We start from the raw sequence: 27,261 nt of genomic DNA on the forward strand, positions 1-27,261 counted from the left end.
AGAGAGAGAGAGACAGAGAGAGACAGAGACAGAGAGAGAGAGAGAGAGAGAGAGAGCGACAGAGAGAGGGAGGGGAGAGAGAGAGCAAGAGAGAGAGAGACAGAGAGAGGGAGGGAGGGAGAGAGAGAGCAAGAGAGAGAGAGAGGACAGAGGGAGAGAGAGAGAGAGAGAGGGAGAGAGGGAGGGAGAGAGAGAGAGAGAGGGGGGGGAGAGAGAGAGAGAGAGAGGGTGGGGGGGGGGGGAGGGAGAGAGAGAGAGAGAGAGAGAGAGAGAGAGAGAGACAGGGAGAGAGAAAGAGAAAGAGAGAGAAACAGGACTGTCGTGTGTTTTATTTTTGAAAATAAGAAGGTATGACGTTGTGTTTTGGTGGTATGGTGGTGCAAGTGGTTAGCGCGTCACCTAATAGCAAGAAGGTCCTGGGTTCGAGTCCCGGGGTAGCCCAACCGGCTCGTCCTCTGTGTGGAGTTTGCATGTTCTCCCCGTGTCTGGGTGGGTTTCCTCCCACAGGTCCAAAGACATGCAGGTCAGGTGACTCACCGTACTAACTTGTCCCTAGGTGTGTGTGTGTGTGTGTGTGTGTGTGTGTGTGTGTGTGTGTGTGTGTGTGTGTGTGTGTGTGTGTGTGTGTGTGTGATGGTCTGGCCTGGCGGCCTGTCCAGGGTGTCTCCCTGCCTGTCGCCCAGTGGCTGCTGTGAGAGGCTCCAGCACCCCTGACAGCAGGACCAGCAGCTTGGATAATGGATGGATGGATGTTTTATGTACGTTTCTCTGTGTATAAATGTGTTTTGTAATTGCAAAATAATAATAACACAAAAAACACCACCAGCCAAAGCTGACAACGGTTACAACATGGCCTCAAGGCTTTGGCGGGTGAAAATGATGAAGATGAAGATATATTTTATTTCACCCCCTGAAGAACACACAGATAATAGAATAACTAAAAAACATTTGAATGAGTAGACAGCTGGAGAAACACATAGATAAATACATAGGAACATTAAGTCAAGTCCATTTTATTATAGCGCAAAATCGCAAATTACACACGGTGGCCTCCGGGGGCTTCACAGCAACACAACATCCTGTCCTGAGACCCTCACACCGGATAAGGAACACCTCCCTAAAAAAACCTCTTTAACAGGGAGAAAAACACGATGACGTCACACAATGTACTCATGTACTTGTCTAATTCAGTCCAAAATATCCCAAATATCCCTCCATGCAGTTTAGGACCAGGGGTTTTCAAAGTGTGAGGCGCGCCTCCCCTGGGGGCGCCAGAGAGCTTCGGGGGAGGCGCAGCGTGAGGAAAAAGAAACGTGAGAAGAAAAAGTAACCGCGAACATCTGGCTTCATTTAGTTAACTTCAGCAATGCTTGGAGCAAAATGGATCGATTTTAGTAACGTTACCTACAACATTTGAAAATGTTTGAAAAAGATGTTTAAAATGTTTAAAAAGATGTTTAAAATGTTTAAAACGTTTAAAAATGTTTAAAACATGTTTAAAACGTTTAAACATGTTAAAAAGATGTTTAAAACATAAAAGATAAAGATAAAGATGTTTAAAAATGTTTGAAAATATGTTTAAAAAGATGTTTAAAACGTTTAAAAATGTTTAAAAACATGTTTAAAAAACGTTTAAAAACATGTTTTAAAACGTTTAAAAATGTTTAAAAAGATGTTTAAAAACAAAGATAAAGATAAAGATGTTTAAAATGTTTGAAAAGATGTTTAAAAAGATGTTTAAAATGTTTGAAACGTTTAAAAAATTTTAAAAACATGTTTTAAACGTTTAAAAATGTTTAAAAGATGTTTAAAACATAAAGATAAAGATAAAGATGTTTTAAAAATGTTTGAAAAATATGTTTAAAATGTTAAAAACATGTTTAAAAAGTTTAAAAAGATGTTTAAAACCTTTAAAAACATGTTTAAAAAAGATGTTTAAACATAAAGATAAAGATTGCATAGAAATGTTTGAAAATATGTTTAAAAAAATAAAAGATCATCTCCAAAGATATATCATTCATTGTTGAAACCCTGAGTGGAACATCCATTATAGCAACAACAGTAATAGTAATAATAGTAATAATAATTGGGAGGGAGGGAGGGGGGAGGGGGCGCAGCTGTTTTTGTGTTCTCTGAGGGGGGAGGCTCCCTTGCCGACACTTTGAAAACCCCTGGCTTAGACAAATGTGACGAGAGTGGCGAATCAAGCGACAGATGCCACCTCCGCTCTCTACACCTCCTTTAACAGAACTGTGGGTCAGGCAAAGATTTCACAACACAATGTCACATCTCTCCACACCTCCCCCGTCACCCACTCCCCCTCCGCCTGCTTCTGACCGGCGCGGCCGTTTGGCTTTACTTTAAACAACAACACAACTACACACGATACGAGCTGAGCACAAAACATAAAAACAGGTCTGTGGAAACACACGGGTGGTCTTCCATCCCATCTCGCCTGAAGAGATCCAAGTCTTTCCAGAAACAGTGAACCCCAAAACTTGGAACGGGGACAGACTTGATGATAATCCCTCGTGTTTACTTCTCTTTCTGCCATTGGAAAAGAGTCACAGTGATCACTCACACGAGGCACAGGAGCCATGAACACAACATTAAATACGAAGAACAGAAAAACTGCAAGGTGCATGCAAAACAATCAGCACGAATAAAAACTAGTCTAAGAAGCCAAGCAGGAAAATTACCTTTTCTTTACTATCAGCCTCATCTGAGCCTGTATAGGAGAAAAAGAAAGTTAATACACGCATCTATGCAAGGGACGTCCTCTCTCATGTACATTATATAGCAGTGGTCACGCTACACCGTCTGGTCCATACGGCCACGGTGCTGTATCGTGCTACACTGCACTGCACTGTCGTCTTCATCCGTCCACTAGCCAGACCACTTATCCTGCTCTCAGGGATGCTGGAGCCTATCCCAGCAGTCACTGGACAGCAGGCGGGGAGACACGCTGGACAGGCCGCCAGGCCATCTCACAAACTCCACACAGAGGACGACCCGGGACCACCCCCAAGGCTGGACTACCCCGGGGCTCGAACCCAGGACCTTCTTGCTGTGAGGCCACCGCGCTAACCACTGCACCACCATGCTGCCTATTGTTGTCTTATCATTTTTATTATTATCATTATTATTATTACTACTAGTACTACTACTACTAGTAGTAGTAGATTATTATTACTGTATAAGTAGTGCCATTAGTAGAAGAAGCAGTAGTAATATTTGTGGTGTTAGAATTCAAAACATTCTGCAGTGTAATACCAAATGTCCAGCTGCACTACACTGCATTTTTAATTTTATTAGCATTGTAATTAGCAGTATTGTTATTCAAAGAAGTAAATGTTGTAGCAGAAATTCAAAGTGTCCCCGCTGTAGTGCTTGAGTGCGCTACCTGAGCTTGTAAATGTCCAGGAGAGGAACTTGATTAAACCGTACAGCACTAGCGCCACACCAACCATCCCCATGGAGTCCTCAATAGACGGCGAGCTGAAGCCTGAATGGGAAAACGAGAAAGAGACCAGAAAGAGTCTGATGCACTTGGCCCAAAGACCGAGTCCCCCCCCCCCCCCCCGTTGATGCTGCACAGAACCAAAACAGAAACGTTACCCATGAATCTAATTCCGAGGGGCAAGAAGTCAAGTCATGTCAAATCTATCTGTAGTCGCAAACCAATTTAGTCCCAGAGGGCTTTACAATCACATCGCCGTGAATGACAGCTGTCTATCCTCAGACGCTTGATTCAGGTGAGGACAAACGTCACAAGAACAAAGAAAAACCTGTCAGAAAAAACAGGAGAAACCTCAGGGAGAAAGACTCCATTTCCTGGATAGACACAATCAATCAATCAATCAATCAATCAATCAATAAATCAAGCAACCTATCTATCTATCTATCTATCTATCTATCTGTCTGTCTGTCTGTCTGTCTGTCTGTCTGTCTGTCTGTCTATCTATCTATCTATCTATCTGTCTGTCTGTCTGTCTGTCTGTCTGTCTGTCTGTCTGTCTGTCTGTCTGTCTGTCTGTCTATCTATCTATCTATCTATCTATCTATCTATCTATCTATCTATCTATCTATTGAACGTGTTAAAAACATATAAGCAACACAAACAAACAAAAGAAACAAAATCATCAGCAACATAAAGCAACTCAATACCGACCATGGGGTAAAGGGGTAAGAAGAAGTTGAGAACTTTTCTAGTTCTACTCACTCAGACTGTTCATGCACTGATAATACAAAATGAAAGTTCAATTTACAGCCTTCAGTGTCTGTGATACCGACCTCAGTCAACTCAAACAAAACACCCGTTTGGATGAAACAAAACCAGAGAAGAAAAGAAACCTGGTCACTGGTCTGTCTCATCTACTGCTACTATGCTTGGCTGCTCCCGTTAGGGGGCGCCACAGTGGATCATCTGTTTCCATCTCTTCCTGTCCTCTGCATCTTCCTCTGTCACACCAGCCACCTGCATGTCCTCCCTCACCACCTCCATAAGCCTCCTCTTTGGCCTTCCTCTTCTCCTCTTCCCTGGCAGCTCCATATTCAGCATCCTTCTCCCAATATACCCAGCATCTCTCCTCCACACATGTCCAAACCATCTCCGTCTTGCCTCTCTTGCTTTGTCTCCAAACCGTCCAACCTGAGCTGTCCCTCTAATATACTCGTTCCTAATCGTGTCCTTCTTCATCACTCCCAGTGAAAATCTTATCATCTTCATCTCTGCCACCTCCAGCTCCTCCTCCTGTCTTTTCATCAGTGCCACTGTCTCCAAACCATACAACATAGCTGGTCTCACTACCATCTTGTAAACCTTCCCTTTAACTCTTGCTGGTACCCTTCTGTCCCACATCACTCCTGACACTCTTCTCCACCCACTCCACCCTGCCTGCACTCTCTTCTTCACCTCTCTTCTGCACTCCCCGTTACTTTGGACAGTTGACCCCAAGTATTTAAACTCACCCACCTTCATCACCTCCACTCCTTGCATCCTGACCATTCCACTGTCCTCCCTCTCATTCATACATAGGTATTCCGTCTTGCTCCTACTGACTTTCATTCCTCTTCTCTCCAGTGCATACCTCCACCTCTCCAGGCTCTCCTCCACCTGCACCCTACTGGTGTTTTACTACTAGAAGCTCAGTCATAAATAGGGTCAGGCATCGAGAGAGCCGGCTCCAAATTCCGATTCCAAAGGAATCGTTAAGAAATTCTGCTTATCGGTTCCTAAATAAATTTCACTTGCGCTAAAGTTTCAGTTTCCGTGGTGGCGGCAAGCAGCTTCCAGAGTTTCCGCCATCATGAACCAGAGCAAGCGGCGGTCAAAAGTGAAAAATGAAGGGTTGGCACAGTGCAACGCCTGTGGCAGAATTATTTCATGCAAGGGAGGACGCACAACAAATATGGCCAGACACCTTCACACACATGGTGTACAGATTAATCAGTGTACTGTGTCTGACACGTTGCCTCGGTGTCCTCTTCAGCAACCCTGAGCAACCAGCAAGCAGCACCTGGTCGCAGTCGGGTAGGTGAAGATTAACAACAACCTGTACCTACCTATAAGCTGTATGCAGACGCCGGAATGTGTCGTTTCTGTGCTGAACGCTAGTGTTTCTAAACGCTAGTGTTTCTAAACAAGACCTGTTTCTAACTGAAGAAGTTTTACGCCTGGTAGTCTGGACCAGGGTGTGACTGTGTCTTTAGGTCTTCATCTTCATGTGTGAAGACAGTTGTTGTAAATGTAAAAATAAGAATGAGACATGCACATGAAGGATCCCTTCTTAAAACAGAATGGCTTGTATAAGTTCTTTTTGAATAAATGTTTCCTCTGTGAAAGAAGCATGTGACCTGTTCTGAACCCGCCTCCCAAAGAACTGGAATCAAGAACTGTTAAGAACCGGAATCATTGAATCCAAATGATGCCCAACCCTCGTCATAAACTGACATTCTTACCTCGCTTTTAGCCAAAATTTACCCTACATTTAACTTTTAACAACTTTTAATTGATTTTATGGTTTGCCTGTACTGTTTCTGGATTCTACCCCATCATCGATTCTTGCATGGACTTGATTGCACTGGAGTCGCTGACTCTGTAGTGCTTGCGCTGTATGTGGCGAGCCGCAGCCGTAATCGGCGGTTTTATTTTTATTTATTTATTTAGTATCTTTTGAAGCTCACATCAACAATGTGACTCGGTCTGCATACTTCCACCTACGCAATATTAATCATCTTCGCCCGTCACCTACACCTAACAGCACCGCCACACTCACCCACACCCTGGTTACATCCCGTATCGACTATTGCAGTTCTATCCTCTTTGGTCTTCCCCTCAAGTGTCTTCATAAACTTCAACTGGTCCAGAATTCAGCTGCCCGTAGCATTACCAGAACTCCTTCCATAGATCATATCACCCCTGTTCTTCAGCAACTCCACTGGCTCTCTGTTAAATACTGTACCGACTTCAAGATCCTGCTCCTCACCTTTAAGGCCCTTAATAACCGAGCTCCTTCATATCTTTCTGAACTCCTCCATATTTACACATCCTCCCGCACTTCAGATCCTCTCCTGCTCTCCAACTCACTACACCATCGGCCCGCTGGACTACCATGGGGTCTAGAGACTTGACTAGCATGGGGTCTAGAGACTTGACTAGCATGGGGTCTAGAGACTTGACTAGCATGGGGTCTAGAGACTTGACTACTATGGGGTCTAGAGACTTGACTAGCATGGGGTCTAGAGACTTGACTAGCATGGGGTCTAGAGACTTGACTACTATGGGGTCTAGAGACTTGACTAGCATGGGGTCTAGAGACTTGACTAGCATGGGGTCTAGAGACTTGACTAGCATGGGGTCTAGAGACTTGACTAGCATGGGGTCTAGAGACTTGACTACTATGGGGTCTAGAGACTTGACTACTATGGGGTCTAGAGACTTGACTAGCATGGGGTCTAGAGCCTTCAGTCGTTCTGCCCCCTGCCTATGGAACTCTCTCCCACAAGACATTCACAACATAGACTCTCTTTCAACCTTCACATCCCATCTCAAAACGCACCTTTTCAAACTGGCGTATTCAGTCTGATCCACGCTGCACTGAGTTGTGTGCAGATGATGATTTTATATTTATCTGTTGCGTTAACTTTTTATCGTCTACCTGCTTTGTTTTGACTTTATGCTGTCTGATACAGAGCTGCTGGTCTTTTACTGTCTTCTGTAAGGTGTCATTGAGTGCTCTGAAAGGCGCCCACGAATAAAATGTATAATTATTATTATTATACTTCTTCGCTGAGCTTTTTGTTTGATTTCTGGAAATACAGCCGTGTTCCCATTTTCAGTCTTCAGGCTTTCGGAAAAATGCCGCCCCTCTCTTGTCGCTCCACTGGATGCACTGGCTGTGCCACGCTCAGCCAGGAAATCACAGAGCTTGACAAAAGAATCTCTTTGCTTCACCAAATACAAGAGGATGAAAAACTTACTGACACTCCGCTGCATGTGCTGCAAGAGGTGTTTCCCTCACAAACCCAGATCTGTCTATTCAGAACAAACCAATTCCTTCCATTCAAATTCGCTCACCGATGACGTTGAGGGTCACGCTGGCCTGTCGCATGCCTCCGCGATGGGCAGCCACGCAGATGACCTCCCCTCCTCTGCCCAGGTCAACTTTAGTGGTGTCCAGCACTAGCCTGCTGCTCTGGCTGTAGGTACCATCCCAGCCCTGCCGCTGGCCCGTCACACTACCGGACCCCAGGGACATCGACTTCCCATCAGCCCCTCTGAACTCCCAGCTCATCTCCAGGGAGTGGGGGGCAAATCCGGATGCCTCACACTGAATGTTCACCACCTGGCCGGGGACAGTGAGAGGCAGTGCAGAGGGGTGGAGAGAAAGGGATGGAGGCTCTGAAAAAAGGGAAGTGAAGGCCAGAAGAGGAAATTAAAATCGAAGGAGAATAAGATAACAAAAAGAACCATAATCACGTTAATAGTTCATTCATTTATCTGTTACTGGAGGCAGGTTGGCGTCGGCCCCAGCAGGCACGGGTGGAGGGTAAGGAAACACCCTGGACAGGTCCCCAATCCATCCAGGGTTCAAAACACAAAATCACTCACACGCCATCCACACCTATGGTCGGTTTAGATTCTCCAATTCACATGATACGACGCCTTTGCACCGTGAGATAAAACCCAAATTATTTTCAGGTAATCATGCAAACTCCACCGAGAAGGGATCAAGTTGAACCCAGGACCATTTTTCCCGTGGGACAACAGATAACCACTACGCCGCCTCGCTGCCAATGTTAGTACTGTCACTTAAAAATGTAATGTATCACTGACCAAGCCCTGTCCTCTTAGTTTAGTTAGAAATCACACTCTTTTCATTACAGTGACACACACAGGCCCTTTCTTGACAGCAACAAGCCCTGTGGATTTGTAGCCCATTATCACAAGTTACAAATGTGCCTCAGGGGGCTTCACAGCAACACAACATCCTGTCCTTACACCCTCACATCGGATAAGGAACTACTACTACTTTCGGCTGCTCCCGTTAGGGGGCGCCACAGCGGATCATCCGTTTCCATCTCTTCCTGTCTTCTGCATCTTCCTCTGTCACACCAGCAGCCTGCATGTCCTCCCTCACCACATCCATAAACCTCCTCTTTGGCCTTCCTCTTCTCCTCTTCCCTGGCAGCTCCATATTCAGCATCCTTCTCCCAGTATACCCAGCATCTCTCCTCCACACATGTCCAAACCATCTCCATCTTGTCTCTCTTGCTTTGTCTCCAAACCGTCCAACCCGAGCTGTCCCTCTAATATACTCCTTCCTAATCCTGTCCTTCTTCATCACTCCCAATGAAAATCTTATCATCTTCATCTCTGCCACCTCCAGCTCCACCTCCTGTCTCTTCATCAGTGCCACTGTCTCCAAACCATACAACATAGCTGGTCTCACTACCATCTTGTAAACCTTCCCTTTAACTCTTGCTGGTACCCTTCTGTCACACATCACTCCTGACACTCTTCTCCACCCACTCCACCCTGCCTGCACTCTCTTCTTCACCTCTCTTCTGCACTCCCCGTTACTTTGGACAGTTGACCTCAAGTATTTAAACTCATATGCCTTCATCACCTCCACTCCTTCTTGCTCCTACTGACTTTCATTCCTCTTCTCTCCAGTGCATACCTCCACCTCTCCAGGCTCTCCTCCACCTGCACCCTACTCTCACTACAGATCACAATGTCATCCGGGAACATCATCGTCCATGGAGACTCCTGCCTGATCTTGTCCGTCAACCTGTCCATCACCATTGCAAACAAGAAAGGGCTCAGAGCCGATCCTTGATGTAATCCCACATCTGTCATTCCAACCACCCACCTCACCACTGTCACACTTCCCTCATACATATCCTGCACCACTCCTACATACTTCTCTGCAACTTCTGACTTCCTCATACAATACCACACCTCCTCTCTTGGCACCCTGTCGTATGCTTTCTCTAAATCTACAAAGACACAATGCAACTCCTTCTGGCCTCCTCTATACTTCTCCATCAACATTCTCAAAGCAAACATCACATCTATCACATCGGATAAGGAAAAACTCCCTAAAACCCTTTAACAGGGAGAAAAAGTAGGAAGAAACCTCATGGAGAGCAACATAGGAGGAGCTCTCTCCCAAGATGGACAACGTGCAGTGATGTTGTGTTTACACAATTTACACAATACAGCATTGAAAGAGGATAACACAATTATAATGGAATGATAAAATATATGAAGAATAAGATGAGGAGGATGCCAAGCAGAACAGCCCAGGACCTGAGCCACATGACCAGCATCACCATGTAGACCTGACAGGAGGACAGACTGACTATACATACACACAAGACAGACTCACATCACACCATTCACACACACAGCAGAAGAGACAAGAAAAAAACCCCACATTAGTCACAGGTCTGAGTGACAGAAGGATATAACATTGAAACAGGATAACAAAATTATATGCCAAGTAGTGTCCAGGTGGTGACCACTGTCACCATGGAGACCTGGCAGGAGGACAGACTGCACATGCACACAAGGGATACTCACATCACACCATTCACACACACAGAGGAAGAGACAAGAAAAAAACCCACATTAGTCACAGGTCTGAGTGACAGAAGGATATAACATTGAAACAGGATAACAAAATTTGATGGATTTATAAGATATATAAAAAGAAAATGTGATGAGGGGGATGCCAAGTAGTGTCCAGGTGGTGACCACTGTCACCATGGAGACCTGGGAAGAGGACAGACTGCACATGCACACAAGGGATACTCACATCACACCATTCACACACACAGAGGAAGAGAAAGGAGAAGACATCGTTCAGAGAGAGAGAAAAGACATGTGAGAGAAGAGAACAGTTTGCAATACTCTATAAACTATACTCTATAATCTATACTCTATAATCTATATGCTATACTCTATAATCTATAATCTCATGGGCAGAACAGTGTTTGGTAAATTCACTGAGACAGAAACCGACTCGCCATGCAGTACATATTGTGAAGTACTCAGTTTAAAGGCAACTAGTTGAAGGCTAAGGTAAAAAGAGGAGTTTTAAGTCTGGACTTAAAGGACTGAACAGACTCTGACTGTCTGATGGCAGCAGGCAGGTTATTCCACAAGAACGGAGCCCGATAGGAAAAGCCCCTGCTGCCACCAGCTGACTTCTTTTCAGCTTTGGGTACACACGGGAGCCCTGTGTTTTGAGAGCTGAGGGCTCGAGATGGAGTGTACAGTTTTGTTTTGTTTCTCCCCAATTGTATGTGGCCAACTACCCCACTCTTCTGACCCATCCTGCTCTCTGCTCCACCCCCTCTGCTGATCCGGGGAAGGCTGCAGACTACCACATGCCTCCTCCCATACATGTGGCATCGCCAGCCGCTTCTTTCCACCTGTCAGTGAGGAGTTTCACCAGGAAGACGTAGCGCATGGGAGGATCATGCTATTCCCCTCAGTTCCCCCTCCCCCCCAAACAAGTGCCCCGAACGACCAGAGGAGGCGCTGGTGCAGCGACCGGGTCACATACCCACATCCGACTTCCCACCCACAGGTACGGCCAATTGTGTCTGTAGGGACACCCGACCAAGCCAGAGGTAACACGGGGATTCAAACGGCTGATCCCCAAGTTGGTAGGCAACGGAATAGACCACCATGCTACCTGAACGTCCAGCAAGGAATGTACAATTTAAGGAGATCAGACAGGTGAGATGGGGCAAGCCCATTTAGGATTTTATAAGTCAGCAGAGGCACCTTGTAGTCTGATCTAACATGGATAGGAAGCCAATGAAGGGAGGCAAGAATTGGTGTAATATGGTCAAATTTCTAAATTTGATTAAGATTCTAGCAGCAGCAATTTGAACCATCTGAAGACTTTTAGTACTACAATGTGGCAGACCTGAGAACAGAACATTACAGTAACCAAATCTGGATGAAACAAATACATGTATTAGATTGTCTACATCTGCCATGTACAGGAAAGACTGTACGTACGTACAGTTAAATTTACGTAAGGGAAATAAGGCAGTCTTGGTGATTTCTTTAATGTGCTTATCAAAGGAAATGCTGGGATCAAACGTAACACCAAGATTTTTGACTGCCACACTGTGAAATCACAGAGTTCTCGATTGTTACTGTCCATCCATCCATCCATTCCAAACTGCTTTACCCTGCTCTCAGGGTCGCGGGGATGCTGGAGCCTATCCCAGCAGTCATTGGGTGGCAGGCGGGGAGACACCCTGGACAGGCCGCCAGGCCATCACAGGGCCAACACACACACACACACACACACACACACACACACACACACACACACACACACACACACACACACACACACACACACACACACGTTCACACCTAGAGACAATTTTACATTGGCTAAGGATAGCTAAAAATTGTTTTTATAATGCTAATTTTGGCTACGCTAGCTACCGAGCTAAAGTTGTTTTAAGTATTTACACATTCTGACTAACTTCAATCATAGATATTAAAAAAAATATATCATAACACTTTACAACAATGTTAATCTATAAACAAAGCTATAACAACAAAAAAGCTATCATAACAAAGATTGCTATTGTTACTTGATCAAAGTGGTGTCTGTGTCTAGCGGGGCCAAACTCCAGCATCTCAGTTTTATCCAAATTTAAAAGCAGGAAATTTAGTGACATCCAATTTTTATCAGCAGCCAAGCAGGCCTCTAAATTAGTCATTTGAGTATGATCACCAGCCCTGACAGGCACATACAGCTGAGTATCATCAGCATAGCAATGGTAATTTATTCCATAACTGCGCATAATTTGGCCAATAGGTGAAATATAAACAGAGAAAAGTAGAGGGCCAAGAAATGAGCCTTGAAGTACACCATATTTAACATCAGAGAATTTTGATGTAATATTATTATAGCAGACACAATGTGTTCTTCCAGATAAGTAGGACTTGAGCCAAGAAAGAGCTAAACCAGAGACACCAACATTACAATTTATTCCGTCTAATAGTATACAGTGATCAATGGTGTCAAAGGCTGCACTGAGGTCCAGTAGTAGAAGCACAGAATTGGAATCAGAGTCCATAGCTAGCAGAAGATTGTTCACCGCTCTGGTCAGAGCAGTTTCAGTGGAGTGATGGTCCCTGAAGGCTGATTGAAAAGGTTAATATAAATAGTTTTCTTCTATATGGATCAAAAGTTATTGATACCCTCTTTTGACCAGCAAGGCAAATAGCAACTACAAGAGTAGGCATATGACTTGGCACCTCCTCAAAAGGACCTTCAAACAACAAAATAATCAACTAAGTCATGTGTTCTTGAATGTGAGAATGGGGGGCCATGAACCACTTTTTTGTTTCAATCACTCCCATCAGCAACCTGTAATTGAATATGTTTGGCTATCTCTTTAACCCCCCATGCAAAGCACAAGAATCAGGCAATACATTATTCCCTCACCTACAATCTCCAGGTTGATTGACACCTGAGCCAGAAGGTAGGGCAGGTACACCGTGCAGATGTACGTCCCTGAGTGATGTACTTTTGCTTCCTGGAGGATCAGCGATGCATTTCCTTTTTTATGCAGGCCCTCGAAGTCCAGTGTTGCCTCTTCCTCCAGACCCTTAGCCAAGCGGTCATTTTTGCCGTCGTACGCCACAATTGTTCGTCCCTCACCCCTGAACTGGAAGCGCCATTCCACAGCAAAGCCCGAGCCAGAAAGTGGTGAGGAGGGGTTGGTCCAAAACCCACAGTCCAGCAATGTCGGTTCCCTGTGCCTAGCCTCCACCAAGACTGTCTTACTGAACACACTCAGGACCACTGAAATTATAACAGAGATATAGAGAAAGAGACAGAGTTGAGCGTGGTGACAAACTACAACATATAGGTCAAATCATCCACATGCTACAAAATCTTATACAAATTTACGGTGACGTCACACTGGAGCCATGAATGGCTGCCTCCATTCACTTTGAATGAGAGATGGCTAACTGCTATACAAAGCATGATGGGATACTTCACGGTGTTGGTAAGTTGGCAACACGGCGATAAAAAGTTGAAATTAGTCAAATTTGACCATGCTGTGCATGAAATTCCCCCAGTGCCAACCAATAGGATTTCAGGGGAAAGTCCACTATGTAAATTCTTTCCCTGTAACTATAAGCTTGCTGTTTCCCCAACATGGGGGTGAAGGTGACTGACTGCATCAGATTTTCCAAGTCGTTCTGTCGATGAACAGACACAGACAAAAGAAACACCATTTGAGAAAAGGTGCCAGAAATGGTTGCTGTGCCTGTGGATTTAAAATACAGAACCACATGCTATGAATCCACATGCTATGAGTATCTGTCTTATCCTGGTTAGGTGTTGATCCTATGTAGTCTGTTTCCATTAATTTAATTGAACTTAACCGGGTGAAAAAATATATAACTGATAAATCGATCAGCAAGCGGACACGATTATAGTCAGCAAATAAGGGTGCAGGGCGGTTTCGCCACTTCCAGCGTGATTTCACCGTTAATCAGCAAAAAACTTATAATTCTTCTCCTTGAGCCACTAAAGTTGTTACCAATGGGCTCCTTGTCTGCTGTGGGGGCTCGCATGACACTGGACAGGACTAACTGTCTATTGAGCCCCTGCAAGGCCACCGAGAACCAATCAGCTTGCAGGTATATGGGGCTGAGGGCGGAGTCTGTGAGCGCCGCAGCCCACTGTATGGTGGCAGGGTGAGGCTGGATGGGATTCATCTCACACTGGGGCTTCTGGACAGACCCTCTGTGGGGGTAGAGGGAGGGGTGGCAGAGCATACCAGCTGGGTCTGGGGGAAAGAAAGGTCACAAAGGGTCAATATATGAAAATACGACAAAGAAAAGGAGAAAGACAGATGGCGAGTGCTTAGTAACAGCTATACATTTATGGGAAATGGACACAGAACTGAGTTGCAGCTGCCATTCAATAAGGGATGGATAATGACACATTTCTGATAAAATATCTCTCTAAATAGGTCAAAAGTGAAAAAGAGAGACCTAATGTAATAAATTGGCAGATATGCAATAGAATAGACGGATATGATCATTACTTGTGTCCTAATATATAATATCTTTATTGTTATTGCTAACCTCCCTAACCCTCAGCCTTTTTGCTGCTGCGATTGTTGTATGCAAATTGTGTGGATTGTATATTGTCTATATATTGTGTATAGTACATTTTATTGTATATTGTCAAGTGTGAACTATTTGAGCCAAACCAAGTCAAATTCCTTGTATGTGTGCGTACCACATTATTTCAGTGTGCTGTGTCGGAAGCATTATTGCGAAGGGCAGCATTCAGTCCAAAAAATAAACCCCAATTTGTTTTCAACTTTGCTGAGCGACGCTTAGCACTTAAAATGAACCCCCTCTGATAATGCTGAAAGCACTGGACTAATTATTTGTTATCTTAACGGAAATAAATGTATTACAGTGTCATTTAGAAAATGCAACTACATTATCTTTCAGTATTGTACGTCAATCAGAATCAGAATCGACTTTATTGTCCAAGCGTGCCGATGCACGTGAGGAATTTGACTGCGGTACACAGCAGCTTCTAGCACTTGCAGACATCACACACACACACACACACACACAAACACACACAAACACACAAAAGAAAACGAAAGAACAAACAAAAAAGAAAATAAACAGAAGTAACAGCAACAGGACACTGGAGGCAAGTATGTACGCACAACGGGTTTGTCGCTACTACACAGTTTTGTTATGGTTTGTTATGTCCATATATTATACCATATTGCTTATAACCTATATTGCCCATACACTATACCATAACCCATCATGCCCATATATAATGCTATATACTCCCACTATATTACCTTATGTACCAGAAGTATACACTATATATACCATCCACCTCACAACTACACACTCAATGATATACCTATGTTACGGCCACAACAATAACAGCGATAGCTGTAACCAGTATAGAGCAGTTGAATGTGTATTTACAATTGTGCATCTGTATTGCACAAACATTTGTATTGCACATCTAGCTTAAAGAGGTAATGCACATTGTAGATATGTAGGTGAGACATCTTTACCAGAGGGGGGCTATTTACAAAGTGTCCTATTCACATAACACGTGTCTATTGATGGAGGGTTTCCTTGGGATTGGGATGATGGAGGAACATTTGAAGCAGGAGGGGACTTCACACAGCTCCAGGGATCTGTTGAAGACTAGAGCCCGCTGGTCAGCACAGGCTTTAAGACAGGATGGGGAAACACCGTCTGGGCCCGGTGCTCTCCTGGTCTTCTATCTCTGGAAAAGCCAGCTCACATCCTCTACACCTATACTGAGTGAAGCCTGAGTATCAGTGGGGGAGAGGCCAGAGGTGTGACGGGGGCTGTTACTGTTGGGCTGGAGGGGGTGTGAATTTGTCTCTCTCATACCTGCAACAGAAGACAATCGGTTCATCAGCCAGGTCTTTGCCTCAGCATGGGGGAAACCTGTTTTTCAGCTTTTCAGTGTTGCTTCATTTAGCCACTGTGATCTCCTTGTCAGTGACTTTCTGGTCTGCTTGTACAGGGCTCTATCACCACGACTGTAGGCACCCTGCTTGGCCTGCCAACGTTGTCTTAATTTGGCTTTGAACCATGGCTTGTTATCATTGCATGTGCAGACGGTCTTGGTTGTGCAGAAGGTCTTGGTTGTGCAGAAGGTCTTGGTTGTGCAGAAGGTCTTGGTTTTGCAGAAGGTCTTGGTTGTGCAGAAGGTCTTGGTTGTGCAGAAGGTCTCGGTAGGCACACACGCCGTCACAAAAACTGATTTCAGATGTCAGTGTCTGATAGTTCATCCAGGTTGCCACTTAAAATACACTCCAATCGGTGGAGTCAAAGCAGTCTTGCAGTTTTTGCTTTGCTTCGCCGGTCGATTTCTTCACTGTTTTAACCACAGGCTTTGTAGATTTTAGTTTCTGCCTGTACATTGGAATAAGATGAACCAAGCAGTGATCAGTACCCCAAAGCTACACGGGGGACAGAGCGATATGCATCGCATCTTTAGGAATTGTGTAGCAGTGGTCCAGTGTGTTATTTTCCCTGGTGGGACAGTTAATATGTCGTCTGTATTTTGGTAGTCCATGGCTTAATCTTGCTCTGTTAAAAGCCCCCGAGGATTATGAAAAGTGTAAACACTGACCAGGATGAAGAAATCCTACGGCGAATAAAATGATTTGCAGTTTATGAACAACGACTCCGAGTTCAAGGTGAGGTATCTACTTAACACCTGGGTTCGAATTACGTGGGAGCCAATGGGAGCTGAGCTCCCATGAAGGAGGCATTAGCTCCCTCGAAAGCTGTAAAACTCTAGATCTGTGGGGGTCTCTAACAAAATATTTTAAAGATACATTATTTGAATGTATCTTTCAATGTTACTAGTGTAACCGGTAATTTTCTTGTCCGGTGCGGGATTCGATACGGGTGTACTGCAGCACAAGGCGACGTCACTAACCGCTCGGCTAAAGAGTCAGACTCGTTAGTTAGCTAGGGGCTAACATGTATTATTAGTAGTTTAATACTCCCCGGAAGCGCGCCATCGCGCTTTGTTATTCCCGCGCTCCGAAGAGACTTCTGAGGATCTGCACACTTCCGGGTACATTAGGATTCTTTATGTTAGTGAAATAAATTGTTTTAAATAAATATGTTTTCGATAAGAACTACGCACCGTTATCCGTCCGTGAATAGGACATTTGGCTGCACTTCACCGCCGAGACGCTGTGGGGCGCTGTAGGATAGCCTAACGCAACCTTGGTTTTGGGAAACCCGGTATGCTTGGAACGTTGACAGGGGCGCCAAGGTGCGGAGATGGACCGTTATTAATGTTGTCTTGATATTGTCTTAGCTAGTCACATCAGGTAATGTGCAGTATTGTTCACCACGCCTCCTCCTCGGCCACCAAAAAGACAGCTCGCTGCAGCTGCTGGACTCTTAGCTCAAAAGCTAAAAAAGCTGCTGATTCAGAAAAAGTCAGCGACGTTAGCGTTAGCGCTAGCGCTAGCTAGCTCGGCTGCTGCTGCTAGCAACATTTCTGAAGAGGACTCCACCACCACTGACGTTAACGAGGTAAGGCTCGATCAAGTCTTTTTGCATTGTCTACAGGAAAGCATGGCTAGCTAACACTCTTTCAGGTTAATTTGGAATTTCCCGTTTAGTTAGCAGTGTTTAGTATAGGTTAATGTGCGTGTATGTAAACTAACGTCATGCCTTCCTGTAGGTTCGCCTGGGCTCTAATGTTGGTACAAGTACTACCGTGGGGAGGGGGACCACAGATGGACACGCTGGACTTCCGGGTCCCTGGCCGCTGCTGCCTGTGCCATGCCTTTGCCATTTACGTGTGTGAGTGAGTGTTGGTGATCTCCACTCTCGAAGTAAGCAACTAATTGTCCTTGATTTTAACACGGCAACTGTGTTTTGTTTTGTTTTGGGTAAAATAAAAATATTGTTATATATTTTATATATAATAGGCCTATATAATATTGTTTTGTGTTTGGTAAAATATACCAAAGTTTGGTAAAAAATACTCAAAAGTCCTCCACTACAGTTTAGTAGTAGGCCTAGTAGCTGGTTGTAGGGCATTAGGCTAAACATTCGATTTCCTTGTCACGGTGCTCTTGTCAGTGCTTATCCAGTCATACACTGTCATAAAAAAAAGTCCCATCGCTGTGTGGGCATGAATTGAGCGCATGCGTATGTTTTTTTTGCCCTGTTTTTCGAGACCCCCACGAAGCTGAGTTTATAAATCGAACCCTGCTTAACACTGTGACGACTGTACACCAACCTTCGTATATGTAGAAGCAAATTCCTCCGCCCTTCGCTTGATAACACGACCTGCTCAGTGTAAGTGTAAGCCCGGCAGATCCAATGTGCTGTCGGAGGATTCGCTGAGCCGGGTTTCAGTGAAACAAAGGGCAGCAGAAGTCCTTGTTCATCCCGTTGAGGAGAAGCAGCTCGTCCATCTCGTTGGGCGTGGAGCGGAGATTCGCCAGGTGAATCGCTGGAAGTGCTGATCGAAACCCCTGTTGTCGGAGCCTCACCAGCACACCGGCCCGCTTCCCCTGTCTGTCTTGCCTCCATGTCTCAATAAGAGCCACTGTTCCTCCAACTAAGATCTCCAAAAAGGTTTCCGGGTTTGTGAAAATTGGTGAAAAACTATCTGGAGTTAACTGCCTAGTGTTAAGCATTTCTTCTCTAGTGAAAGTAATTGGGTTTGAATAACCGGACACAGAGATGAAACAAAAGCAAAGTACTACTGAGCATTCTACCGAGGCTGCCATCGCTGGTGCCATCTTGATGACGTCAGCGATTGCGTCTTTCTGTCTCTAAAACCTTTTATGACAGATTTAGAGTGACATTTACTATATTCGATCTCACATTATGCACTATGTTGTATGGTTTGGAGACAGTGGCACTGATGAAAAGACAGGAGGTGGAGCTGGAGGTGGCAGAGTTGAAGATGATAAGCTTTTCATTGGGAGTGATGAAGAAGGGCAGGATTAGGAATGAGTTTATTAGAGGGACAGCTCGGGTTGGACGGTTTGGAGACAAAGCAAGAGAGACAATATTGAGATGGCTTGGACATGTGTGGAGGAGAGATGCTGGGTACATTGGGAGAAGGATGCTGAACATGGAGCTGCCAGGGAAGAGGAGAAGAGGGAGGCCAAAGAGGAGGTTTATGGATGTGGTGAGGGAGGACATGCAGGTGACTGGTGTGACAGAGGAAGATGCAGAGGACAGGAAGAGATGGAAACGGACGATCCGCTGTGGCGCCCCCTAATGGGAGCAGCCGAAAGTAGTAGTAGTAGTAGTAGTAGTAGTAGTAGTAGATCTTACATTACGCGACAGCAACAACTGAATTATCTTTTAGATTATCGTTAGTTACACAATGTTACATAACCAGCAGAGGTGAATGTGAATCTTATGCAACTAATCAGGAAAATATGTTGAAATCTTAACTTGATCTTTTAATTTGAAGAAAAGCATTTCAGGTGGTATCCTGATCAGGGTATTAAGTCCTGTGGAGAAACCCCAAATGCATTGACAATGCAGCAACTGTACTAGTTCTTTCAACACTGGGGCCCAACACCCAACTGAGAGCAACAGGACGCTTATTCTGTGCAATGCACGATAATACTATTAGTTAATACAGTGTTTCCCAACCCAGTCCTCAAGGACCCCCTACCCTGCAGATTTTCATTGTAACCCTGCATAGATAGCCCTGCTTGTACTTACTCAACCAATCATCTCACAGCACTTAATTATTCAAGGTGTGCAACATCTGACATTATTCATTGCTGATTGGTTGAATAACTACAAACAGGTAGCTATTCAGGGTTGCAAAGAAAACCTGCAGGATAGGGGGTCCTTGAGGACTGGGTTTGGAAACACTGAGTTAATATACATAGGTGTGGCTGAGGGAAATGGTAAAAAGATGTTGATGGGGAACTTTTGTAAACATTCATGTCATACTGAGCAAATGTCCATCAGACATTACTAACTTAAGAAGGCGGGACTCACAGGTGAAGTGTTTTTATGCCAAGCTGCTTACATGTGCAAATCTTTGTAACTCTAAATGTGAAAGCGTGCAGTGCTGAGAAGTGTTGTGCACCATCAGTGAACCCCTTCTTGATATATTCAAGTGTGAGCAACCATGTGCATGTGCAGCAGTGGCTTAACATGAAGTATATACGTATATATATGAGGGTGAGGGGTCTCACACACACACACGCAAACACACACACACACACACACACACACACACACACACACACACACACACACACACACACACACACACACACACACACATCTTAAACTAACCGTTAATATAGTAGACTATCTCGCTGTCAACATCTGAAGAGTCCTGCTGTTGTGACTTGGTCCTCTGACTCTGTCCGTCTGTCATGATGTGAAGCAGGGACTTCACCTGGGTCATTGCTGCTGGGAAGCCTCCCCCTCGACCCATCTTCTCCTGGACAAACCAGCACTCCAACACGGGACAACTGCCACCATAGGCTAGGAGAGAAGGGATGGAGAGGAGGGATGAAGAGGAGGCACGAGGAAGGACAGAGGATGAGAGAGGAACAGAGAGAGACCATGGCTCACATAGCAGATGGTTCTGGTGGCGTCCTGCTGGCTGTACACATACAGTCCTTAAGGTACTCCAGATCGTGCATTATTTTACAGAAAACCATGCATGTGTCATGTATGTTATCTATTCTTCATGCATACATCATGTGTCATACGTGGGCCAGAGAAAGGTGGGATATAACTCAGTTTTGGTTTTAAACTGACATGAGTATGGTATATTTAAGGCTGCAACTCTGTGCCAGTAGTAAGGCTCGTTCTGGTCCAGTTTAGGCCCAGTTAGGGGCCTCTGACTGACTGAGATGTAGCCCTTTTGTGGCCCATAGCCAGTGATGGACTGGAATCAAAAAAACGGCCCTGGTATTTGTGACATATACTGGCCCTACGGCCCTATTTCCAAAACCAGTGCCAACCCCAATTGCACCTTTAGCCATGTAACACTGAGCCTATTAGTAGGATAGTTGCAGTGTATCAAGCATTACCACAGCATACGTATTACAGTCAACACAGGTCAGTACTCCCCCTAGAATATTTTTCCGCGGCGGTGCTGTTGTGCTTGCTGAATGTGCACAAGCATGAGACGCCGGGGCGTATCCGTGCATGTCAGAATAGCTTACATTTTAAGAGTTTTCCCTTGGTTTGTGGAAGACTCTGGTGCACGTATTTGGCGGGAGGCTTGGGAGTCCTCCCCCGTCACGGGGTTCTATTTCAAACTCCTCAAAAAATGGAAAAACACAGGCGTACTCAGAAAATATGATGATGGTGTGATCTATTGTGCCAGCCTCTTAAGGTACAGACAGTGGGAATATTTACAAAATAAAAAGTGCAAATAAATGAAAAACAGGAAAACAAAATATACACAGGATTGCAAAATATTACAAAAAGACGTTCCTCAATAACTCAAAGATCTCTAAAAAAAAAAAAAAAAAACAGGACTACAATCACTGTGCCAACGCAAAGTAGCCGTCAGCACCTCCGTAACTAACTTCGACTCCACCGAAGCCAAAGGCAGCCATTTTAAACTGGCAGCCCCGCCCACTAGGCCTAATAACGACAACAATACAATTAACACATTTTAAACAAGGATCATGCATATCTTCATAAGCATTCTCCTCAAACCAGAACAAGTTATCTGCAGCAAAAATGAACATTACGCAGTTCATGTCACCACGAAAGCGTGCGGGAACATGCTATTTAACGGAGGAAACCGTTCCACCCATTTTGCCAACCAAACTCATTGATGAGTTTATTATCGTTATGTCGATTACTCACAATCTCAGCTGGAAATCACCTCAGTAACTCCAATACAACATTTCCCATGGCTGAGCTGTTTTTTTATTTTAACCGTTTTTTTTTTCAAGTCATTCGCTTACATTCATTTTACATCATGAAAACCTCAACGGTTAAACACATCCGAAGTCTCTTAATAAGGGCCCCTTCTTCCAGCAGGCGGAAAAGGGGTGGTTTGTCGCCAAGTCCGAGCACTGGAAAAGGGGAGACACGCCTGGCGGGGACCTGGGGCCTCATGTATCAGTCGTTACTAGGGGCAAATGTGTTCTTACACACCCATGGAGTTTTTTTTTTTAGCACTGACGTTTGTCTCAGAGACCAGTGTAGAGCCTGGGTAACCCCTGAGTTTAGACACCGGTTGGTCTTTGCAGGCCTGGGTGATTGCTCGTTGCAAGAGGTAGACAATAGACGTTAGGAGGGAGGAATTACAAATAACCATCATGCTTTCCCGGGCTGTCAGACAATCTTCAGGGCTAAAGGATTCCATGGGTGCGTGAGAACAATTTTGCCCATAGTAACGACTGACACATGAGGCCCAGTGCACTGTTCTGGTTGTTTTTGCGCCATCTGGTGTGCGTGTGCAAGCTGGTTGCTGAGTGACATAAAGGAAGATGTGACGGTGATGCTGCAACAGCCGCCATAGTGCACAGTGGTGTGTGTGTGTGTGTGTGTTGTGGTTGTTCAAGATCTTCTGTCTTGTTGGTGATGATCCATTAGTGCATATTGTGCGTGATATATTGTATGTGGCTGTGCCAGCACCCATATAAGAAACTGGTGTGTGTGCGTGTGCGTGTGTGTGTGCAGCTCGTTACTGAAGGCCCTGACTGAATCCCGCTACAGTTGCTAATGACAGTTTGTCCAAACATCACCAAACTTGGTGGATAGTTTTAAGTTAAGCTGTTGACGCCGTCAACGTCTAACGGTCTGTGTTGGCCTGAACCTCGAAATTGCCTCTGGCGGCTATTTCACTTATCAGGCCCAGGGAGGCTTAGAAACACAAAGGGGACTCGTCTAGGAAGTAAACTGCCGTTGGTGTAACAACAGTATTGTTGTTCCGGGGACCGATTTGAGTGTGACACACTACAAGAGGAAGGCTGTCTGGAGCTGTTTGTGAAAGCTGTTATGTTAATAAAGTCAAAAGTAAGCAGGTTCAAGCGCTTTAACCGTCCATTCTGTGTAGTTTACAAAGAAGACAACTGAGCGAAACAATTGGAATCCATTATTTCATTTCATTCTCTAAAACAAAAGGCCTACTTAGAGGGGCAGTGAAATAAACACGCACACTTGTCAGATAACAGTGACGATATATAATGAAGGTAGAACACACATAATATATAATGTAGGTAGAACACATATAATATATAATGTAGGTAGAACACACATAATATATAATGTAGGTAGAAGACACATAATATATCATGTAGGTAGAACACACATAATATATCATGTAGGTAGAACACACAATATATAATGTAGGTAGAGCACACATAATATATCATGTAGGTAGAACACACATAATATATAATGTAGGTAGAACACACATAATATATAATGTAGGTAGAACACACATAATATATCATGTAGGTAGAACACACATAATATATAATGTAGGTAGAAGACACATAATATATAATGTAGGTAGAAGACACATAATATATCATGTAGGTAGAAGACACATAATATATCATGTAGGTAGAACACACATAATATATAATGTAGGTAGAGCACACATAATATATCATGTAGGTAGAACACACATAATATATAATGTAGGTAGAACACACATAATGTATAATGTAGATAGAACACATATAATATATAATGTAGGTAGAACACACATAATATATCATGTAGGTAGAACACACATAATATATCATGTAGGTAGAACACACATAATATATAATGTAGGTAGAACACACATAATATATAATGTAGGTAGAACACACATAATATATCATGTAGGTAGAACACACATAATATATAATGTAGGTAGAACACACATAATATATAATGTAGATAGAACACATAATATATAATGTAGGTAGAACACACATAATATATAATGTAGGTAGAACACACATAATATATAATGTAGGTAGAACACACATAATATATAATGTAGGTAGAGAACACATAATATATCATGTAGGTAGAACACACATAATATATCATGTAGGTAGAACACACATAATATATCATGTAGGTAGAACACACATAATATATCATGTAGGTAGAACACACATAATATATAATATAGGTAGAACACACATAATATATCATGTAGGTAGAACACACATAATATATCATGTAGGTAGAACACACATAATATATCATGTAGGTAGAACACACATAATATATCATGTAGGTAGAACACACATAATATATAGTGTAGGTAGAACACACATAATATATCATGTAGGTAGAACACACATAATATATAGTGTAGGTAGAACACACATAATATATCATGTAGGTAGAACACACATAATATATCATGTAGGTAGAACACACATAATATATCATGTAGGTAGAACACACATAATATATCATGTAGGTAGAACACACATAATATATCATGTAGGTAGAACACACATAATATATAATGTAGGTAGAACACACATAATATAAAATGTAGGTAGAACACACATAATATATCATGTAGGTAGAACACACATAATATATAATGTAGGTAGAACACACATAATATATAATGTAGATAGAACACATAATATATAATGTAGGTAGAACACACATAATATATCATGTAGGTAGAACACACAATATATAATGTAGGTAGAACACACATAATATATAATGTAGGTAGAGAACACATAATATATCATGTAGGTAGAACACACATAATATATCATGTAGGTAGAACACACATAATATATCATGTAGGTAGAACACACATAATATATCATGTAGGTAGAACACACATAATATATAATGTAGGTAGAACACACATAATATATAATGTAGATAGAACACATAATATATAATGTAGGTAGAACACACATAATATATCATGTAGGTAGAACACACATAATATATCGTGTAGGTAGAGAACACATAATATATCATGTAGGTAGAACACACATAATATATCGTGTAGGTAGAACACACATAATATATCATGTAGGTAGAACACACATAATATATCATGTAGGTAGAACACACATAATATATAATATAGGTAGAACACACATAATATATCATGTAGGTAGAACACACATAATATATCATGTAGGTAGAACACACATAATATATAGTGTAGGTAGAACACACATAATATATCATGTAGGTAGAACACACATAATATATAGTGTAGGTAGAACACACATAATATATCATGTAGGTAGAACACACATAATATATCATGTAGGTAGAACACACATAATATATCATGTAGGTAGAACACACATAATATATCATGTAGGTAGAACACACATAATATATCATGTAGGTAGAGAACACATAATATATCATGTAGGTAGAACACACATAATATATCATGTAGGTAGAACACACATAATATATAGTGTAGGTAGAACACACATAATATATCATGTAGGTAGAACACACATAATATATCATGTAGGTAGAACACACATAATATATAGTGTAGGTAGAACACACATAATATATCATGTAGGTAGAACACACATAATATATCATGTAGGTAGAACACACATAATATATCGTGTAGGTAGAGAACACATAATATATCATGTAGGTAGAACACACATAATATATCGTGTAGGTAGAACACACATAATATATCATGTAGGTAGAACACACATAATATATCATGTAGGTAGAACACACATAATATATCATGTAGGTAGAGAACACATAATATATCATGTAGGTAGAACACACATAATATATAATGTAGGTAGAGAACACATAATATATCATGTAGGTAGAACACACATAATATATCATGTAGGTAGAACACACATAATATATAATGTAGGTAGAGAACACATAATATATCATGTAGGTAGAACACACATAATATATCATGTAGGTAGAACACACATAATATATCATGTAGGTAGAACACACATAATATATAATGTAGGTAGAACACACATAATATATAGTGTAGGTAGAACACACATAATATATCATGTAGGTAGAACACATAATATATAGTGTAGGTAGAACACACATAATATATCATGTAGGTAGAACACACATAATATATCATGTAGGTAGAACACACATAATATATAGTGTAGGTAGAACACACATAATATATCATGTAGGTAGAACACACATAATATATCATGTAGGTAGAACACACATAATATATCATGTAGGTAGAACACACATAATATATAGTGTAGGTAGAACACACATAATATATAATGTAGGTAGAACACACATAATATATCATGTAGGTAGAACACACATAATATATCATGTAGGTAGAACACATAATATATCATGTAGGTAGAACACACATAATATATCATGTAGGTAGAACACACATAATATATCATGTAGGTAGAACACACATAATATATAGTGTAGGTAGAACACACATAACATATAATGTAGGTAGAACACACATAATATATAATGTAGGTAGAACACACATAATATATCGTGTAGGTAGAACACACATAATATATAATGTAGGTAGAACACACATAATATATAATGTAGGTAGAACACACATAATATATAATGTAGGTAGAACACACATAATATATCATGTAGGTAGAAAAGCAGGACATGACACTATCCACCATTTGACGGGCGCCACAACCAGCGACGTCAGCCGCCTGAAGAACTTTGTTGGAGAACATCCGCAAACGAAAGGTAAACTTCCTGCTAACTCCCCCCTCCCTCCCCCCCGTTTCTCGCTTAGCATTGTAACGTGCATGGGGGTTGTTTAGCTAAACTGATGCGCCGACACAATGTTAATCAGTTTGTGCAGCCGACGTCGCAGATAATATAAAGAGGTCCGTTCGAATCCCGAGAGAGAGGCGAGGCGAAGCGCCGCGGGGGGCGAGGCGGAATACGGAGCACGCCGTCCTGACGTCATTCCTAAATACACTCGACATACCTTGAAGGAAGCACGAGAAGGCGAGCAGAGACAGCGTGCAGACCAGGGGAGCGTCGGCCATGGCTGCAGTGGGACTGTGTTACTCCTGGAAGATGTGAAATGCAAATGTGGTGAAATGGTCGTTTGGAGTTTCCCTTCAGTCCCCTGAACTGTTTTCACTTTCCCTTCCAGACGTCACACACTGCACTTCTCCCCTTCCACCGGTAGGTGTCAGGCTCCCACA

The 27,261-nt window shown here is 43.0% G+C and overlaps 1 protein-coding gene across 1 annotated transcript; it reads right to left on the minus strand.

The window, feature by feature from the left end:
• Positions 1 to 1,965: 1,965 nt before the first annotated feature.
• On the minus strand, positions 1,966 to 27,191 carry tapbp.1 (TAP binding protein (tapasin), tandem duplicate 1). Its single transcript, XM_056298162.1, has 8 exons — positions 27,039 to 27,191; positions 20,402 to 20,596; positions 14,104 to 14,352; positions 12,996 to 13,355; positions 7,580 to 7,903; positions 3,404 to 3,505; positions 2,700 to 2,728; positions 1,966 to 2,547 (listed from the first exon to the last, which is right to left on the minus strand). Exons 1-8 carry the CDS (start codon positions 27,097 to 27,099, stop codon positions 2,536 to 2,538), a joined length of 1,332 nt encoding a protein of 443 aa, XP_056154137.1. The 5' UTR covers positions 27,100 to 27,191; the 3' UTR covers positions 1,966 to 2,535.
• Positions 27,192 to 27,261: the final 70 nt, after the last annotated feature.

Source organism: Lampris incognitus, chromosome 18, assembly GCF_029633865.1.
Source record: "Lampris incognitus isolate fLamInc1 chromosome 18, fLamInc1.hap2, whole genome shotgun sequence".
Lineage (NCBI taxonomy): Eukaryota > Metazoa > Chordata > Actinopteri > Lampriformes > Lampridae > Lampris > Lampris incognitus.

Bases quoted from the DNA above. Each gene is read 5' to 3' on its own strand.
- tapbp.1 (XM_056298162.1), bottom strand. From the start codon at position 27,099: ATGGCCGACGCTCCCCTGGTCTGCACGCTGTCTCTGCTCGCCTTCTCG. The intron at 14,353-20,401 runs GTTAGTTTAAGA...TCTTTCCCCCAG, and splicing joins GATAGTCTACTATATTAACG to ACCCAGCTGGTATGCTCTGC. The intron at 2,729-3,403 runs GTAGCGCACTCA...TCTCCTATACAG, and splicing joins CTGGACATTTACAAGCTCAG to GCTCAGATGAGGCTGATAGT.